Source organism: Oryx dammah, unplaced genomic scaffold, assembly GCF_014754425.2.
Source record: "Oryx dammah isolate SB20612 unplaced genomic scaffold, SCBI_Odam_1.1 HiC_scaffold_8, whole genome shotgun sequence".
NCBI classification, from domain to species: domain Eukaryota; kingdom Metazoa; phylum Chordata; class Mammalia; order Artiodactyla; family Bovidae; genus Oryx; species Oryx dammah.
In genome coordinates, this window is record NW_024070192.1 from 20,973,113 (window position 1) to 20,982,553 (window position 9,441).

A 9,441-nucleotide genomic window follows, 5' to 3' on the forward strand; every position below is an offset into this window, starting at 1 on the left:
AAGATGCTCCATTATAATGATGCAGGAAGCTGGCACATGACCCACACAGATAGGAAGGGGAGAATCAGGCTGAAGTCCTCTACATTCCATCAAGCTGATTCATGAGCTTTTATACAGGCAGATGAATAAGAAAAAAAAATTGGTAATAGACTGTTGGCTTTCAGCATCATTTGGAAGTGAATTTGTCCTAGGAACAGCAAGGTTGATTTGTGAGATGGTGGTTCTTTGGTGAGATTTTCAGCAGCTGGAAGGCTGGCAGCAGGTGGACACACAGCTGGGGTGGCAGCAGGTGGTCCTACAGCAGACAGGGCGGCAGCAAGGCTGGCAGCAGCTGGATCTGCTGCAGGTTTGTCCACAACTGCTGGACCCACAGCACGTGGGCTGGCAGCAGGTGGTCACACAAGTAGGTCTGCAGCAGGTGGTCCTGCAGCAGGTGGTCTGACAGCAGACAGGGCGGTTGCAAGGCTGGCAGCAGCTGGATCCACAGCTCTGGGCTTGGCACCCAGGCAGGCAGCAGCATGTGGGGTGGTAGCAGGTTCTATGGCAGTACACGGGTGCACAGGAAGCTGACTGACAGCAGTTAGAAGCACCACAGGTTTGTCCACAGCTGCGGGACCCACAGCAGGTGGGCTGACAGCAGCTGGTCACACAAGTAGGTTTGCAGCAGGTGGTTTCAGTGGTTTGACAGCAAGTCTGGGGGCAGGAGCGCTGACAGCAGCTGGACTCACAGCAGGTGGGCTGGCAGCAGGTGGTCACACAAATAGGCTTGAGGCAGGTGGTCCTGCAGCAGGTGGTCTGACAGCAGGCAGGGCGGCAGCAAGGCTGGCAGCAGCTGGACCCACCACAGGTGGGCTGGCAGCAGGTGGTCACACAAATAGGTTTGCAGCAGGTGGTCCTGCAACAGGTGGTTTGACAGCAAGTTGGGGGGCAGCAGGGCTGACAGCAGCTGGACTCACAGCAGGTGGGCCGGCAGCAGGTGGTCCTGCAGCAGGTAGGTTGACAGCAAGGGGAGCAGCAGGAATGGGTCATGGTGTCAGGTGTGGAGGGGTGGCTTCTGAGCAGAGACAAATTTCTCAGAATCTGAATACCTCTTCTCTACTAGACCTTTTATACTCTGGTTCCCAAATTTAGGACCAATGAACAGAATTTTCCTTGTTATTATTTATAACTTTTTTCATGATCCATGGAAAATTGCCTAAGGAGGAAGTAATCCCTAACTGTTATGAATCTTCTGAAAATAGGATTATTCTCCTAGTTAATATTAAACCATAGGAACTTATTTCCAGAAACGGGATAAACCAACAACATCCATACCCTTATTTAAGTATGAATCATCATTTCTCAAGACAGAATTCATCTGTTTGTCACCTGTCAGTTCAGGATAATTTGTAGAAGATTTCAGAGCCATTGTCCCCACCTACATTTTCCTCTTGGAGCTACTTATATTGGGATTCACCCCTCAAGATAGGTGAAATAAAAGTGATGAATTCAACTCATTTTAATACATTCTGAATTAAAGTTACATTTTAACAAGGCTTTCATCTATGCCACTGAGCACAGAAGAGTTAATACTTTTGAACTGTGGTGTTGGAGAAGACTCTTCAGAGTCCCTTGGACTGCAAGGAGAGCCAATTAGTCCATCCTAAAGGAGATCAGTCCTGGGTGTTCATTAGGACTGATGTTGAAGCTGAAACTCCAATATTTTGGCCACCTGATGTGAAGAGCTGACTCACTTGAAAAGACCCTGATGCTGGGAAAGATCAAGGGCAGGAGGAGAAGGGGATGTCAGAGGATGAGATGGTTGGATGGCATCACTGACTCAACGGACATGAGTTTGAGTGAACTCTGGGAGTTGGTGATGGACAGGGAAGCCTGACGTGCTGTGGTTCATGAGGTCGCAAAGAGTTGGACACGACTGAGCAATAGAACTGAACTGAACTGAACTCACTATATTAAACATTATCTTTCCTTGCTTAACTCCAAATCTGCTGACAGACCTGATAACAAACTTGATCTGGGGATGCTATTTTTATTAATATATTTAATGCCAAAGGGAAAAGTTTCAAAGCTGTTAATTTGACAACTAAAATAGTTTTCTTTGAATTGCAGTTTCAAAGAAAGGCTATGGAGGATGGCAAAGTGAGCAAAGATGGGCAAATGTATGGTGAAGGAAACCATACCTTTGATCATGATCATTCGGTAGTATATACAGAAATCTAAATATAATATGTTACAAGCAAAACTCAATGTTATAAGTCAATAAAAATATACAAATGTCAATAAATTATACATGCAGGAACAAAAGGGACAACAATGACTCAGTGAAGCAAAGCATAATATTTTGGATACTTAGCAGTTTCCATATTTGTAACATTTTGAAAGAAAGAGCACATTTATTTCACTGATTAACACTGGCTCCTGATACTTCACTGGGTCTGATTTAACTGCAGTTATGGATTTCTGATGCCTCTGCTGCTGGGCATCCTGGTCTTGGTGGCAAAGTTGTATAAACCTCGGTTAGTAGATCCAGTATATGGGTAATAGAACTACCAGTTCATCCAGTCAAATAATCTGCTGCTGTTCATTGAGTCAGACTGGAATCATAGCAGAAGTGGGATGGGTTGAATATCATCTTTCCCTTCTGTGCCTCTGTCCTGAGCATGGCTCTTAAAGGGTGGGAATCAACATGGACTCACTTGAATAAGGAGAACTCCAAGTTTACTAGCTCGGAACTTGAACTAGCAGTAATTTGTAATAGGGCTGAGTAATTGTGATATTGGGATGTTGGTTTGAAACAGTGACCACTTCTATTTTGAACAATCTGAAGCCATGGGCCTTAAAGCCAGTTATATTGCCTAGCTTCTTTGTAAGTTACAAGTGTGTTATATGCTGATTTTGCCACCAGCCACTTTGCTATAGTGTATTGAGGTCTGAATTTTGGTGCATTAGCTTATCCATATTTGGCTAAAAGTGTTGTCCAAATAGCAAGAATTGTTATTGTGTGTCTGTTTTGGGTACAAGAAGTTAAATGTCATTAAGGCTAAAGAATGATAATGTTCAGAGTATCAAATAACACATTTTGGAAAGTATAAGAGGGAGCAGATGGGATGAAGATAAAATAAGAAAAGAAAGGCAAATGCTCCTTTTCAGGCATAAATGATTAAATAAAGATAAGTAAGCATACTCTTTAAATACCAAAGCAAACCAGATGCTGCGTCAAAACGTCTGATAATTTCCCATTAAACATGACAAACAGCAGCTAGAAAATCATCTTGGACGATGACATCTCCTCATCAGGGTACACAACAGGATTTGGGAGAAGACTTCCATTTGAGAACCTCACTCTCCTGGAAACCCAGAACCCACACCCTCTGACCCCATGGTCAGCTCCTGCTGCGGCTCCATCTGCTCTGACCAGGGCCATGGCCAAGGTCTCTGCCAGGAGAACTGCTGCTGCCCCAGCTGCTGCCAGACCACCTGCTGCCACCCAGCTGCCGTGCATCCAGCTGCTGCGTCTCTAGTTGTTGCTACCCTCTGTTGCTACAGGTCCAATTGCTGTGTCCCTGGCTGTGGAGTGTCCAGTTGCTGCTGCCCAGCCTGCTGCCAGACTGCCTGGTGTCTCCCAACATTAAGGATTTTCTTGTTGTTGGACTTCATTCCTCACCCCAGCCCCGAGTCAACCACCAGTATTCCAGTGTATTCATCTTTTTTTTTTTTTTTAATTTCTTTTGTCCACAGCATCTGGACTGGCTCTGATCTGTCACTGTGTTTGTCCATCCCATTGATCGTGCCACCAAAAAACTGTTTTTAAAGAAGCAGTTTAAACTGAGTACCACAGAGACTCTCCAGATTCTGTGCCTATTACCTTGACATTCAGGCAGATGATCAAATGTCTACTCTAGTTCATGGCGACAGGTTCCTAATCCCATGACTGCTGTGCATGACCTGGCCTTTGCAGTGAGTTCTGTGTGATGGAACAACTACTTGTCCATAAACACTTGGTATCAGAAACATTTTTGGCCCTTTATTTTTTTAGTGTTGATCATGAACTGGAGATAAACTTGTATTTCTGTCATGTGAACAAAGAAAACTGATTTTACATAGCAATCAAACCCTGTATTAGAGAAAATGCTAAATAATGACTCCGCCCCCCACCGCCAAAAGTAGATTCCCCTGCTTGCTTGCAAGTTCATTGAGAGAAACCAAGAGCTTTCTTTTTACTACAGGACCACCCTGCAAGGTCCTTTTGGGAAGCATTAAGTCAAATGTGACCCAATTCCCATCACAATGTAACTCACAATGAAATCTTGGATTCAAAAGGAAGACACATGTCAAGCAGAGAGTATTGGCGATATTGAGGAGAAAGAGAAATCATTCTGTCAAAGACAGGTAATGTATAGAGATTGATTCTTAGAAATAAAACGTGTCATGTATGAAAATTCAAGGGATAGTGTATAGTTTACAACCACATAAGACAAAGTGAAGGAGTGAATCAGAAGAAAGTAGACTGTGCATATTCTTATAATGTAATTACGATTTTATTTTTTATTTTATTTTTTTCACTTTTTTTTAAAAATTTTACTTTACAATTCTGAAACTACTCCCTCAAAACACATTATAATCATTCTAAGGAGGAGGGGTATTTCCTAGCTGTCTTCCTGCCTTCAGGCAGGATACCAACCATCTCCAAACAAACAAATGGCGGTAGAACTGTGGCCCAATTAGATCAAAATCTCTAACACCTGTTCTTGTCTTCACTTGTGACTTCTTACTGATATATGAGTTTATGTCTATATAAATTGTAACTTTCTTTTTATCATAAATTCTTTCGAGCTATGTTGAAACTAAGTGCAAAAAACCTTTTATACATAGTTAAAATTTATAAAATCACAATTATAGCAGAGACTTTAACACCCTATTTTATTCTTTATTTATTTAAATTTATTTATTTTAGAATGGTCATTTGAAGGAGAAAAATAAACAAGGAAATAGAGAATGTGGCTAGAAGCATTATCAACTTAGGTGTAATTGATATTTATATGCACTCTCATGTGACTCAGTGGTAAAGAATCTGCCTGCCGATACAGGAACCATAGGAGATGCAGCTTCAATCCCTGGGTCCAAAAACTCCCCTGGAGAAGGAAATGGCAACCCACTGCAGTATTCTTGCCTGGGAAATCATATGGACAGAGGATCATATAGTCCATGGGATCGAAAGAGTTAGACATGACTGAGCAGGCATGCCTGACAAACTTTTCATTATTTTCATATATATATCTATGTATCTCCAGGATGTTCACAAACATATAGATTACAAAGAAAACTCTTATAGCAGAATAATATAAACTTCTCTCTTACCCAAATGCAATGAAATTAGACTTAAATAACTGAAAAACAGCACAACCAAACATGTTCTTATAGCTTTGCTTTCTTTTTTACCTTCTTCCCTCCTTGCTAAAATTTTGTCTAAGAAACAAGGTGAGTGTCTATATGGAATAGGGATGGTCTGTTTTGCCATAAAAGAGTACTTCATTTTCCTTATTAAAATAATTTAAACATTATAGAATAGCTCAAGAAGTGTTCTTCATGACAAAATGATGCTCTGTAACACAGGCCCTGGTGTATACATTCTACATCAGAGACATTCTCCTCCATAGTCATAATACAGTTCAATTTCAGACTTTTGTTCTTACCAACAATGCTGTAAAGAACATTTTGAGTTTATATCCTGAAGCTCCTGCTTATGTGTATCTGTTGAATATTTTTCTAGAAGTGAAATTGCTCAATCAAATCTTATAGTTACTGCTGAATTACTTTATAAAGAATTTACTCCAGCTTAGACACCTACCATTCTGTGTATGAAAACATCTGTTTCCTTTCAAGCTCTCCAACTTACTAGAGTTTTAAAAATTAGATATTTTATATTTGTCATTTCAAACTATTCATTGTTGTTATCCCCAGAGCCTAGGGCAAGACCTGGGACATAGTAAGTGTTTAATATTTGGTTTGCAAATGGATAAATTGTTCAGTTAAAATTTTCAAAATTATAAATGAGACTGAACATCTTTTAAAACCTTAAAAGGCATTCATATTTCTATTTCAGTGAAATGACTGTTAATATCCTTCCCTCAATTTTCTATTTGGTTGTTGGCCTTTTTTTTCTTACTATGCATGCATTAAGAAAATTAGGTCTTTCCCGTGGTGGATTCATGTCAATGTACAGCAAAACCAATATAATATGGTGAAGTTTAAAAAAAATTAAAAAAAAAAAAACTTTGGGTAAAACAGGAAAAAAAAATTAGGTCTTTTTGGTTATATTGGTTAACCCATTTGTTATTTACTTACAGTTTACTCTTTTGTAGTCTTTTGGTTTTGTTTAAAGCTTTAAAAAGACTAATTAGACATTAAATTTTCTAATCTTTTCCTTTACTGTTAATAAGTTTTTTGTCTTAGAATAGCCTCTCCACTTTTTTAAGAAAAATGCCTCCAAGTACTCCAGTATGTTCACAGTTTATTTTTCTCAAACTGTCTTTAGAGAACAAGATCTACTATCCAACTTGAGGGCTGGTATGAGACACAGCTTTAAGGATGATGCAGAGTGTTGACATTTAAAAGATGTATTATATGACAACCAATTAGTTGAAGAAGCTGAAGAGTCTTTGAAATCAGATGATATATATAAGAAAGAAGATGAAATATGAGTCAAGAGGAAAAACTAGATTGGATGAACCACAACACAGAGAAAGGAAAAATGCATTCTATTCAACAAATAACTAATTTGATAATTGCCTACCTATTCAGGTAAACAATAACAAGGAGGTAGCCCTTAACATAGTGACAGCAGTCGCTCAGGTGGGTACAAAAGGGGACATGTTCCAATGAGACTTCCGAACTCAAGAATCTCACTCTCTAACCCACCCAGAACCTCCACCCTCTGACACCATGGTCAGCTCCTGCTGTGGCTCCATCTGCTCTGACCAGAGCTGTGGCCGAAGTCTCTGCCAGGAGACCTGCTGCCAGCCCAGCTGCTGCCAGCCCAGCTGCTGCAGGACCACCTGCTGCAGGACCATCTGTTGCCGCCCTAGCTGCTGCGTGTCCAGCCGCTGCCGTCCCGTCTGCTGCCAGACCACCTGCCGCCCCAGCTGCGGCGTGTCCAGCTGCTGCCGCCCCGTCTGCTGCCAGACCACCTGCTGCCGTACAACTTGCTGTCACCCCAGCTGTAGTGGATCCTCTTGCTGAAATCAATCATGAACCAGTCACTATCACATCAGTGTGGACATGTCATTCATTTTAAATTTTCCTTGTTTTAAATTACCACCAGCTTTAGTACCCTGTGGTACCACTAAGCCACAAGCAAAAGGGCTCCCATTCTGCATTCAAGACCATTCTTGTTCCCCACAGATCTCTTCCCTGCATCTAACCTCATGTGCATGACATACTTGAACTAAACCCCCAGATATCTGACTATTATACTTGCCTTGACCTTCACAATTATGTTAACTATTTCTAAATAACAGTATCTTGATATGATAAATCCATGTATTCTTCTTTAGTTATTTCTGAGAGTTGATTTTCAGTTATTTTCCAGCATTATTTTTCTCAAGATGAAAAGTGTGGGTTTCTATGGCCAGGAAAGAAAACTTGTTTTTCAAATATTGCATAATGCCTGTACTATTAATAGAAAAGACTTTATGTATTTTTCAAAATAAGATAAGCCATCCTACCTAACAAGCAATAATTTTCTTACCCAGTCGGTAAAATGATCCATCCCTCTGCATGTTCTTGCACTGCTGGGCTCTGGAGATCATTCCAACATGTGTGAGGCATGATTGCTTCCTATCAGGAGCTCACAATCCAATACTGGAGTTAAGAGGACCCTCCTAGGTAGGTAGAATATGTTGGGTAATATTCATGAGTAGGGTGAGTTTCTGTCTGCATGTGTACATGCTAAGTTGCTTCAGTTGTGTCTGATTCTGTGAGACCTCATGGATCTCACAAGCTCCTCTGTCCATGAGATTCTCTAGGCAAAAAAATTCTGGAGTGAGTTGCCATTTCCTACTCCAGGGGATCTTCTCAAGCCCTCAGCGTTATTATCATGTTTCTAAGGTAATTATTAAGTACACCAATGTTAGAGAATCTCTGTTAAAACTCTGCTGCTGCTAAGTTGATTCAGTCATGTCCCACTCTGTACGACCCCATAGATGGGAGCCCACTAGGCTCCTCTGTCCTTGGGATTCTCCAGGCAAGAACACTGGAGTGGGTTGCCATTTCCTTCTCCAATGCATGAAAGTGAAAAGTGAAAGTGAAGTTGCTCAGTCGTACCCGACTCTTAGCGACCCCATGGACTGCAGCCCACCAGGATCCTCCGCCCATGGGATTTTCCAGGCAAGAGTACTGGAGTGGGTTGCCATTAAACTCTAGCTCTCAAAAATTACTTCAGTTCAGTTCAGTTCACTCGCTCAGTCATGTCTGACTCTTTGCGACCCCATGAATCACAGCATGCCAGGCCTCCCAGTCCATCACCATCTTCTGGAGTTCACTCAAACTCACGTCCATTGAGTTGGTGATGCCATCCAGCCATCTCATCCTCTGTTGTCCTCTTTTCCTCCTGCCCCCAATCCCTCCCAGCATCAGAGTCTTTTCCAACGAATCAACTCTTCACATGAGGTGGTCAAAATCACTTACCACCCCTTAAACCTGTCTCTGCTTTTGTACATGTCAGCATTTCTGGCTCAAGTTCACTCTCAAACTGTCTCCTTCTTATTATTCAAGGTCCATGTCTAACATCACTTTTGTGGATCAGTTTTAGACAATTAGTTACTTCTCCTACCATATGGGAATTCATAACACTTCTCTATATAGAATTATTCTTTATACTGTAAATATTTACCTCTTTCCCTATACACACTGAGTTTCTCAAAGGCAAGGATTCTATGATTTATTCAACAGACATGTATATAGAGCCAGCTCTTGGTCATGCTGTGAACAAAGCATGGGGATTATCATAAAGACCTATTAGTATCTTCATAGGAAGCTCTGGAAAAGTGATAATAAAACAATGTGAAGCACATGAGGAGCATGCTCCTTGAACATTAGAAGAGGACTAGGGAGCGGTGATTTGGGTGGAGAGTATCTGGAAGGGTTTATTGGAGGAGATAACAACAACTAAGTCCTAAAGAAGAAATAGGATGTTTCAATGCCATTCTCCCAAATCATCCCTCCCACACCCTCTCCCACAGAGTCCAAAAGACTGTTCTAGACATCTGTGTCTCTTTTGCTGTCTCGCATACAGGGTTATCATTACCATCTTTCTAAATTCCATATGTATGTGTTAATATACTGTATTGGTGTTTTTCTTTCTGGCTTACTTCACTCTCTATAATAGGAAATGAATCGCCAGTTCAGGTTCGATGTATGATACAGGATGCTTGGGGCTGGTGC

The 9,441-nt window shown here is 41.2% G+C and overlaps 2 protein-coding genes across 3 annotated transcripts; one reads left to right on the plus strand and one right to left on the minus strand.

Annotated features, from left to right (window-relative positions):
- Nucleotides 1–237: 237 nt before the first annotated feature.
- On the minus strand, nucleotides 238–1,029 carry LOC120866618 (keratin-associated protein 9-2-like). The gene has a single exon (XM_040244424.1). The coding sequence runs from the start codon at nucleotides 1,027–1,029 to the stop codon at nucleotides 238–240; it is 792 nt and encodes a 263-aa protein (XP_040100358.1).
- Nucleotides 1,030–3,379: 2,350 nt separating this feature from the next.
- LOC120867164 (keratin-associated protein 4-1-like) lies at nucleotides 3,380–7,556 on the plus strand. 2 transcript variants are annotated; one of them, XM_040245397.1, is made up of 3 exons: nucleotides 3,380–3,477; nucleotides 3,553–3,615; nucleotides 6,996–7,556. In XM_040245397.1, exons 1-3 carry the CDS (start codon nucleotides 3,380–3,382, stop codon nucleotides 7,237–7,239), a joined length of 405 nt encoding a protein of 134 aa, XP_040101331.1. In that variant the 3' UTR covers nucleotides 7,240–7,556. The 2 variants fall into 2 exon arrangements, with proteins under 2 accessions (XP_040101331.1, XP_040101330.1); XM_040245396.1 differs by having other exon boundaries at nucleotides 3,380–3,610; nucleotides 7,009–7,556.
- The last annotated feature ends 1,885 nt before the right edge of the window (nucleotides 7,557–9,441 follow it).